We start from the raw sequence: 11071 nt of genomic DNA, 5'->3' as shown, positions 1-11071 counted from the left end.
TTACTTGTGTCTCTTTTCTCAACCTCCGTTCTATCACCCTTTCCCATAACTTCATAGTATGACTCATAAGCTTAATCCCTCTATAGTTTCCGCAACTTTGTATATCCCCCTTATTCTTGTAGATAGGTACCAAGGTGTTCTTTCTCCACTCATCAGGCATCTTCTTTGACCTTAAAATTTCATTAAAAAGCATGGTTAACCAGTTGATGCCTTTTTCTCCAAGACCCTTCCAAACCTCAATCGGGATATTATCAGGTCCTACTGCCCTACCATTTTTCATCTGCTTTAGAGCCTCTTTTACCTCGAAGTCTCGAATCCTTCGATAGTAGTCAAAGTTTTGATCTTCTTCCCTTGTGCATAATCGACCAAGGCTCGGAAGAGTCTTCTGTCCCTCATTAAATAACTCGTAGAAGTAGCTCTTCCACCTTTCATTAATCTTCTCCTCTTGAGTCAATACCTCTCCATCCTTATCCTTTATGCACTTAACCTGATCCAAATCTCTCGTTCTTCTTTTCCGGCTCTTTGCGATTCTATATATACATTTTTCTCCTTCTTTCGTGCCAAAGACTGGTAGAGACCCTCATATGCTCTTGTTCTTGCTTCACTTACAGCCACTTTTGTCTCTTTCTTAGCCGCCTTATATTTTTCCCAATTATCTGCATTGCGGCATAAAGACCACTCTTTAAAGCATTCCCTTTTTGTCTTTATCTTTTCTTGTATACTCGCATTCCACCACCAGGACTCCTTGTCTCTTGGTCCTATTCTTTTAGATTCACCAAAACTTTCTTTTGCTGTTCTTCTAATAACTTCTGCCATCTCCCTCCACATCTCTTCCGCGCTTCCATTCCCATCCCACTTTGCCTCTTCTCCTACCCGTCTTAGGAAGCTTCTTTGTTCCTCATCTTTCATCCGCCACCACCTCGTCCTTGGGTTCTTCGTATGATGTCATTTCCTCAATTTTTGCTCAACGCGAAAATCCATGATGAGCACCCTATGTTGTGTTGTCAAACTCTCTCCCGGGATAATTTTACAGTTAATGCAAAATTTCCGGTCGACTCTCCTCAACAAGAAGAAGTCGATTTGAGAGCTTGTCATGCCACTCTTATAGGTTATAAGATATTCGTCTCTCTTTTTAAAACATGTATTTGCGATGAAAAGATCAAAGGTTGAGGAAGAGTCCAAAATAGTTTTACCCTCGGCATTGATCACCCCGAAACCATGGCCTCCGTGAATACTCCCATATCCAGTCACTTCTCTCCCAACATGGCCATTTAAATCTCCTCCTAAGAAAATCTTATCTCCCAAAGGTATGCCTTGAACCAAACTCTCTAGATCCTCCCAAAACCTTATCTTGTGTTGTTCGTCCGAACCCACTTGCGGTGCATAGGCGCTAATCACATAGAAAGCACCTCCCTCCACCACAAGTTTGATAGAGATGATCCGATCTCCCACCCTCTTGACATCCACTACGTCCTTCTTCCACTGCTTATCCACAATTATTCCAACCCTGTCTTTCTTCCACTACTTATCCACAATTATTCCAACCCCATTCCAACCCCACAAAAAAATATATATATATATATATATATATATATATATATATATATATATATATATATATTGTTTACCACCATATCTTGAAATCAATAGGTAGTACATATACATTTGTATTTATAATTTAGGTTGAGTTTTAAATTAGATAGATAGCAATAATGATAATGGATTGCAAACTAAAATTGAGGGGTCCAAAATAGCAACTGAAAAAAAAAAAGAAAAGAATTCAAATTGAACAGAGTATTAAGAGTTATGAGTTGACAACTAATTAAAATTACAGTCAGTTTTGTAACACTTACACTAATAACCAAGGAAAAATGCAAATTAAAGGATAGAATCCAGGCTTGAGGGGAAATTAGTCATAACAACAACAACAAATCAACAATAATTAATAGTTTCACTTAGCTTTAAGCCATTAATTAATTACACTAACAACACTGTCTCCCACTTCTCGCATCATCACCATCATCATCGTCATCATCTAATTAGTCACCTTGAGATGTCACAATTTGAGGTGTATGATCCTACTTGCTCAGCTTCCCAGCTTAACTTAGATGCAACTCTTTCATGTTGTGGGGAATATTCCTACAATTATGACCATTATGTCACCAAATCTTATATATTAATTGCTAGTTAATTGAGGCCAATCATGCATGTATTATGTAGAAATCTACAAGATTCTATTTTTCAAAAAAAAAAAAAAAATTTTAATTATATATATATATATTAAAAATATAACTATTTGTGTATCTCTTTTTATCGACTTAAACTTTTAGATTTAGTAATTTTATAAATTTTATGAAATGATATCCAAATTTTTATGATTTAAAGGTTTAGAATTTGCCGGTGTTATATATATTTCCAAAAGAAAGAAATTTCAGTATAAAATAAATAACAAAAGAAAGAATTCTATACAAAATATACGTAGAGTAAAAAGAATCTTTTATAAAAAAACATGTTAAAAATATAATTATTTATATATATATTTTTTATATTAATTTAAGTTTTTATGACAAATAATTTGCTCGAAGACAATTTATATTATATATTACTATATAACTAACCTCCATCTTTTTGACAAGCTCTTTTGGTGAAGGGGCAGATACGATTATGTGGCGAGCTTTGGGGCTAATGAAGCCTTCTTCCACAGCTTTGTCAATGAAAGACAATAACGAATTGTAGTATCCATCTACATTCAGCAACCCCACCTTGCAATAATTAAATAATGTTACAAAAATTATTATATTTTTCCTCAATAAAACAAGTAATATATAAATAAGAATAATAAGCTAGGGATACATTAAACAAGTACAATAATTCTTTAATTTAAAACTTTCAATTTAGTTCTTACTGGTTTGTCATGGATTCCAAGCTGAGCCCATGTTATGACCTCAAGAAGCTCCTCAAGAGTTCCATAGCCACCTTCATGCACATAAAAACAAATATAAAATTCGAGTTTGAAGTTGATGGTTTTTTTTTTTTTTGAAGTTGGTGGTTTAATACAACAAAAAAGTAGAAAACTTGGGCCCTAGTTTTTTTCTTAACTTGGGCCTGTATAAGAGGGACATGGCCCATTTTCCTTTTATTTTATTTACGTCATGATATAGTATAACTGGATGATATTTCAATTTTTGCCCAATAAATAAATAAATAAATAATATATAATTTTGAATGTCATATTTTTTTTAACATATATATCTACAAACTTTATTTAAGGCTTTATTATTAATTAATAAATTATATATATATAAAATAAAATTTTAACTTTCGATACTTATTTAAACAAACGAGTGAATTGATAGTTGGACATCCTAATTGGTACCAACCTGGTAAAGCAATGAAGGCATCAGAATGCTTAGCCATCTCTGCCTTTCTTTGATGCATGCCTGCCACTGCTTTTACTTCCCCCACTGTCTCTCCAGTAATCTTGAGGGAGAAAAAAATATATCAACTAAGTGAACCCAAATTATTACTGAAATATTTGGAAAGAGCTTTTTATCATGTTGGAGAAATAAAAGGCTACATTATACAAATATTCTCTGACTTCAGCATCGTATTTATATGGTATCTAGTATATGTTAATATTGTATTTTATAATATAAGAATTCGACTGGTCTTATTACTAAGATAGTAATAAAAATTAACTAATAATTAACTCATAAATAATTAAGATAGGATAGGATAGGGATCTAATAATGAGATTACTGTAATAAATAATAGATTTATTTAGGGTAAAGTACTAAATTGGTCCTTTACGTTTGGACGTAATTCTGTTTTAGTCTTTAAGGTTTAAAGTGTCCTATTTGAATTCAAAAAAATTTCATTTAGTTTTAATTTAGTCCCACGGTGAGGTCAAAGTTAAATAATTAACTAAATGTCCTACATGACAGCAGTACAAGAACAAGGTATCTGGAGAATAAATACAAGCTTCAGAGGCACAAAATCAACTATGGATGCATCAATATATTTATTTATCATTCTCCTTAGTTCTATAGAAAATATTTCATTTAAATTATAAAAAATGATAAATAAAAGTATTGATACATCACGATTGATTTTGTGCCTCTGAAATTTGTACTTATTCTCCAAATTATCGATCTTGTTCTTGTACTGTTGTCATGTAGGACATTTTGTTAATTATTTAACTTTGACCTCACAGTGGGATTACATTGAATCTAAATGAAACTTTTTTGGATTCAAATAGTACACTTTAAACTTTAAGGACCAAAACAGAATTATGTCCAAACTTAAGGGACTAATTTAGTACTTTATCCGATCTATTTATTATGTGATGGTAATACCGAAGAATATAATTGAATAAGATAAATAAATTTATATTTTGTTTTGTTAAATTTACCTTTTTTTCTTTAACGAAATCCAACAATAAAACAAATTTTTGAAAATTTAATCAATAAAATTTCATATATTTAAAAATTAAGAAATAATAAATCTAAAAATTTATGTTCACTAATTTAATTTTTTATTCAAACTTATACATAACAAATATCATCATGTAACATAAAATTTAGAAAACTAATGTATATATATGATGTAATTTACCCTAAATTAAATGGATGAGATGTCATATATATTATGAATGCAACCTAATTAAAAAAAACTTCAATTTGAATAATACAAATATGTACATTAAACGCCATCGATATATATATAAAATGGAGGGTCCAAAATGGATAGAAAGCAATAATAATAATGGATTGCAAACTAAAATGGAAGGTCCAAAATGGAAACTGAAAAAAGAAGAACCAGAATTCAAATTTAAAAGAGTATTTAAGAGTTATGAGTTGACAACTAATTAGGATTACAGTCAGTTCTTTAACACTTACACTAATAACTAATAAGCAAGAAAAAATGCAAATTAAAAGGAGCACAAAGGAATCCAGGCTTGAGGGAAAATTTGTCGTAACAACAACAAAAATAATAATTAATAGTTTCACTTAGTTTTAAGCCATTAGTTAATTACACTAACAACATTGTTTCTACCACTTTTTTGCATCATCATCATCATCATCTAATTAATCACCTTGAGATGTCACAATTTGAGGTGTATGATCCTACTTGCTCAGCTTCTCAGCTTAGCTTACTCTTTCATGTTGTGGGGAATATTCCTACAATCATGATTATCATGTCACCAAATATTATATATTAGTTGCTAGTTAATTAATTGAGGCCAATCATGCATGTACCATGTTGAAATCTAGAAGATTCTATTTTCCAAAAAGTAATTTTATAATTTTATTTTTAATTATATATATACATTAGAAATATAACTAATATTCTCTGACTTCAGCATCATATTTATATGGTATCTGGTATATGTTAATATTGTATTTTATAAAATATAAGAATTGGATTGGTTAATGATTTGAGATTAATCATAATTCTTTTTGATGACCTCTGCAGTATATGTTCTGATGGAGGGGATCTTTTGTGTTGCCATGGATGCTCAAGAGCATTTCACATTGGTGAAGTCCCAGTAACTTATTATTTTCCATATTGTGTATAAATTGATTCTTTTGTAATATACTTGTAGGTTGAGTGTATGTTTTGGTCTTTTGTTATTTATGTCTAGGAACTAGTCGACAACGCAGTTCTATTTATGTTTATAGAAAAATTCTTTTCGGCTGAACACAGAATTAATTGTCATGTCCTTTATTCAAATAATATGTTTCTGCTTTGTGATCTCACCCATAATATTTGCTTAACGAAAAGTCTAGGGGCCAGCAACTTTGTTAAATTCTGGCGAGCATGTAATCAGCAAAGAAAAGTGAACCATTTGATGAAATCACACCAATCTCACACCGTTAAAACCATCATTAATGACTATTTAATGACTACAAATCACAAAAGTTGTTGGCTCCTAGCATTCCTCTTTGCTTAATTCAATATTGCAGATTGTGTTCCTCTCCCCTCTATTCCAATTGGTATTGTAAATACTGTCAGAACTTAATAAGTATATCTAACAGGAATTGAAGTTGCTGTATGTTTCTCTTATAGTGATTCAGAGTTTACTTTCCTGCTTAAAGTTAGTGGTAAAAATATCAAGTTTCACTATGGTGGTAAATCATACGTAAATTTTTAGCTTACTTTTTCTGCTTAACTTTGATTTGAAGTCTAGAAAAATATATCACTATCTATAATTCTGCTATTGAGCAATAATAAATTTATGAGCAATGTTAGGGACCAGCAACTTTTGTGATTGGTAGCCATCAAATAGCTATCAATGATAATTTAATGGTGTGAGATTGATGTGAGATTTCATCTAATGACTCACCTTTCTCTGCTGGTTATATATATGCTAGCCAAAATTCAATAAAATTGCTGCCCCTAAACTTTTCCTAAATTTATTATGAAGTAATTACTATACATAATTGCTATTTTTAACAGTCTTTTTACATTGAAAAAACTTATATAAATCTACGCCAATTTTGTCATTTGGAAATTTTCAAAGAATGAAGTGCCATCTTTTTTATCATAATATGTGGCATGTGAAAAACTTGATTTACACCTAAAATCACATTGACATTTGAAACCAGTCGAAATTTGATATTAAAAATTTTATTTATTTAAGGTTACATATTAAATAATATTATAAAAGTTAAAATATATAATTATTTAAATTTAATATATATTTTATTTTATTAATTAAGTACTTTTTAATAAGTACTCTTAAAGTACTCTAGTGTATATAAATGGTTATATATATACATGATAATAAAGGAGGTCATTCATATATTCTAAAAAATTAATATTTATAATCTTTCTATGCTAAAGTACTTGTGTGTAGTTCAGTAGTTATTTTAACGCATTAAAAAATTATTTGTCAAACTGATCAGTAACTGATCTACTAACATTAGACTGAGCATTTTTTAGGCTTAAAAGAAAATTCTTCTGATCTGATAACATCCGACTTCGTAATTTGTCATTTGGAAATTACCAGAGACTGAAATGTTATCTTCTTTATACCATCTTCTTTAGTTTTTTCAGTGAATGCTAGGCATATCATACTCTGCCACATGTGAAAAAGTTGATGTGCACCTAAAATCACGGTGACATTTGGAACAAACCAAAATTTGATATTAAGAATTTTACTTATTTAAGGTTATATATTAAATAATATTATAAAAATTATAATATGTAATTATTTAAATTTAGTATGTATTTGATTTTGTTAATTAGGTACTCTTTATGTATTCTTTAGGTACTCTAGTATAAATTGTTAGAGTATTTTATTCTAAATAATTTTAAAATTAAATAAAAAATTTGCATTTATTACCACCTACTTGGTTTAGAATTTTTTTTAATGGTTTATTTGGAGTTAGTTTATGTTAATGGTTATAATCTTTAATTTTCTATGTATTTGATTAGTATGAGTTCGAATTTTGGTTTAGGTCTTAGTATTTGATCATATTTGGATTTTGAATTATGATTTGAAGCAAATTTAATTATAATTTGAAGCAAATGTCTATCTATCTATTTTTATTATATAAAAGTTGATACAAATTTATTATATATAGAATCAGTTTATTTGCAAAAAGATATATTTGCATAATGTTGAATTTGAAAAATCAATCCATATGATGAACAAACATTATAATTATTGGTTTAACTATCTTGGTCCAAAGAACAAATAATTAAAGCCCACACACTGTGGTCCATTATGATTAAGCCAAGTCCAATCACAAGTCCATGAATCAAATATAAAGAAATAAAAAAAAAGAGACGAAAATCTTTCAAGTCTCAGTTACCTATTTCCATACCTCAAAAAACTTGAATCCCAAATTTAATTCACTTTAATCCTACCTAGCTTCCAATGAAAATCAAAAGTCCTCTCTTCTCTCTCCTCTATCTTTCAATTTGGTCACGTCTTCTTCCAACAAGAAGGAAATAAAGAAAAAGAAAGTGCAGTAGCTATGATAGTTTGAAGAACAAAAAGCTGTTTCTAAATCCAAGTAAAAAGAAATGACTATAACCAAAAAGCTAGTCATTCTACGGTAAGAATATATCATAAAGTTTTTTTTTTCTTTTGTGCTTCACCAAGGAACCAAGGAGAAATCTGTCGAACACCAAGAACAGAACAAACAACAATGAAGAAAACGAAATTAACTATGGTCAGGAGCTCATCAATGTTCAGAAATAAAACTTGGAGCCAAAGTAAGGCTCCACGGTCAAGATTGAAGGAACTTAAAAAAAAAGGATGAGAGAAAATGGGTAATTTCATGCAACAGATTCGGATTTCTCTCTCCTCACTGACGTGCAAGTTCTGTGAAGGAGAAAAAGACAGTATGGATCTTGAACTAGCTTCCCTCTTTTATAATAAAGGTGAACGGTCAAGAGTTGAAGGTAAGAGAGTAGAATAGAGCACATGGTTCGGTTCTCATAGCAACCTAAGCTGGTTGAGTTTTTCTCCTTCATGGTTTTCATGTTGTATTTATTTTTCTCAATGTAATCTGTTTGAGTCTCATTGAAAAAGGCAAACATGGTGAGGTTTGTAAGAAAAAATCAATGAGAAGTAAAAGACAGTGAGTTAAACTAGGAGAAAAAGTTATAAAATGTCTCAGAATTTTTTTTGTACATCTTTCTGTTTTGTGTCATGATCCTATGGAGATTCTTTTCCAAGTTGGATTAGCACTTTGTTGTTGAAAGTTAGGTTGAGTAGGGGTATCCATGGATCGGATCGTATCCGCAGATCCGCGGTAAATATCCGCATCCGATCTGCAAATTGATCGGATCGGATCTGATCCGCACCCTTTGCGGATCGGATCGCGGATATCTGCTCTACATCCGCGTATCCGATCCACGGATCCGCAGATCTGCATTATAATAATTTAAAAATAAATAAATATATATATATATGTTTGGTATTATATTTACTTATTTGTATGTTTTAGTTAGTAATTATTATTCATATATTGTATTATTTTATTTTTGTTATTTAGAGAGAATTTGATTAAAAATATTTTAGAAATAAATAAGTTTAAAAGTATAAAAAAAATATTTTTATCGAATTTTTTTACATAGAAATATGATTAAAAAGAGAAGGTTTAATTATGCGGATATATCCGATATCCGATCCGCAAATGTGCGGATCGGATCGGATCGGATCCGCCACTAAAAAGTGCGGATATCATATCCGATCCGATGAAAATTGTGCGGATCGGATCGAATTTTCGGCCATATCCGATCCGATCCGCGGACACCCCTAAGGTTGAGTCCTAGTCAAATTTAAATTAGGTTAGAATCTGGATTTGTTTCAGATAGGATTGGATAGATTTTAAGGAAAATACTGGTGTATGTAATCTGTTGAAAAAGTTTGTAAAATTTTATTATTATTGTGATGGAAACTGCATGTAAGTTACATTGCACTAAGTAATACATCTGGGTGTTACTCCTTCTTCTCTACTTCATTTCTGTTTCTGTTATACAGAAGACAAAAATAAAGTGTCTCTCAATTTCATACGAAACAAAAATAAAAATATCTCTTAATTTAAAAAAAAAAACAAAAAAAGATAATATTCTAAAAAATGAGGTTAAGATTCAACTCCCTCCTCTTAACCCCTAATAACCATCACATGATATAATCAAATTCAAAGTTTTTGAAAAAACTATAAGATACAAGCTTGTACATTTTCCTAGTCCTTCACCTCTCCTATCATGGCTAGTTGCCATCACAGGAAGTTCTGTGGTAGCTTCTGCAACCATAACCAAGAGAAGGAGACTTCCACTCAATGATCATGAAGAAAGTTTTGAAGTAGGAAAAACTATGGGTCTTCTGAATTTTGATAAACCATAGCTTTTTATGTGAAGATTTTGGTGTTTTCAAAGGTGATGAAACTTTGTTACCTTTTGTTATAATCTCATTGGGATAGTGGGATGAAAAAAGAAGTGGTTGTATTGATTTTTATAATGAAAAAAGAAAAAAGAAAAAAAAAAGTTTGTGTTTTTCTTTCTCCGTTTTTTCATCAATCTTATTTTGTCATTGTAACACACATACTTTTCAAAATTCGTGTGGCATGTACATTGTTAGACCTCTATACCTGTACATAGAATTTGAAATCTACATGATAGCAAAATTCATAATTAGCCTTATTTAACATTCATTAATTGTCACAACAATTAATGAATGCTAAATAAGACAAATTCTAACTGTATTTGGCATTACCCCTCATATATATTGTTTACTACTATAGCCTCTTGAAGTCAATAGGTAGTACATAAACATTTGTATTTATAATTTAGGTTGAGTTTTAAAATGGATAGATAGCAATAATAATAATGGATTGCAAACTAAAATTGAGGGGTCCAAAATAGCAACTAAAAAAAAAAAAAAAACAGAATTCAAATTGAACAGAGTATTAAGAGTTATGAGTTGACAACTAATTAAGATTACAGTCAGTTTTGTACCACTTACACTAATAACAAAAAAAATGCAAATTAAAGGATAGAATCCAGGCTTGAGGGAAAAATTGTCATAACAACAACAACAATAATTAATAGTTTCACTTAGCTTTAAGCCATTAATTAATTACACTAACAACACTGTCTACCACTTCTTGCATCATCATCATTATCATCTAATTAATCACCTTGAGATGTCACAATTTGAGGTGTATGATCCTACTTGCTCAGCTTCCCAGCTTAACTTAGATGCAACTCTTTCATGTTGTGGGGAATATTCCTACAATTATGATCATCATGTCACCAAATCTTATATATTAATTGCTAGTTAATTGAGGCCAATCATGCATGTATTATGTAGAAATCTACAAGATTCTATTTTTCAAAAAACAAAATTAGTTTTATATATAAATATATAACTATTTTTTTTTTGTGGCTAAATATATAACTATTTGTGTATCCCTTCTATCAACCTAAACTTTTGGAATTAGTAATTTATTAAATTTCATGAAATGATGTCAAAATTTCTGAGTTAAGGGTTTAGAATTTGATGTTATTATATATATTTCTAAAAGAAAGAAATTTTAGTATGAAAAAACAA

The 11071-nt window shown here is 30.1% G+C and overlaps 1 protein-coding gene across 1 annotated transcript; it reads right to left on the bottom strand.

Moving 5' to 3' along the window:
- Positions 1-1987: 1987 nt before the first annotated feature.
- Positions 1988-3515, bottom strand: LOC148569664 (cytokinin riboside 5'-monophosphate phosphoribohydrolase LOG1-like). Its single transcript, XM_088508939.1, has 4 exons — positions 3381-3515; positions 2906-2976; positions 2619-2762; positions 1988-2139 (listed from the first exon to the last, which is right to left on the bottom strand). Exons 1-4 carry the CDS (start codon positions 3436-3438, stop codon positions 2044-2046), a joined length of 369 nt encoding a protein of 122 aa, XP_088365065.1. The 5' UTR covers positions 3439-3515; the 3' UTR covers positions 1988-2043.
- Between the last annotated feature and the right edge of the window lie 7556 nt (positions 3516-11071).

The sequence above is a fragment of the Arachis ipaensis genome, chromosome B3, assembly GCF_059453495.1.
Source record: "Arachis ipaensis isolate K30076 ecotype BB chromosome B3, ASM5945349v1, whole genome shotgun sequence".
In the NCBI taxonomy this organism is placed as follows: domain Eukaryota; kingdom Viridiplantae; phylum Streptophyta; class Magnoliopsida; order Fabales; family Fabaceae; genus Arachis; species Arachis ipaensis.
This window is presented reverse-complemented; position numbering and strand designations above follow the sequence as displayed.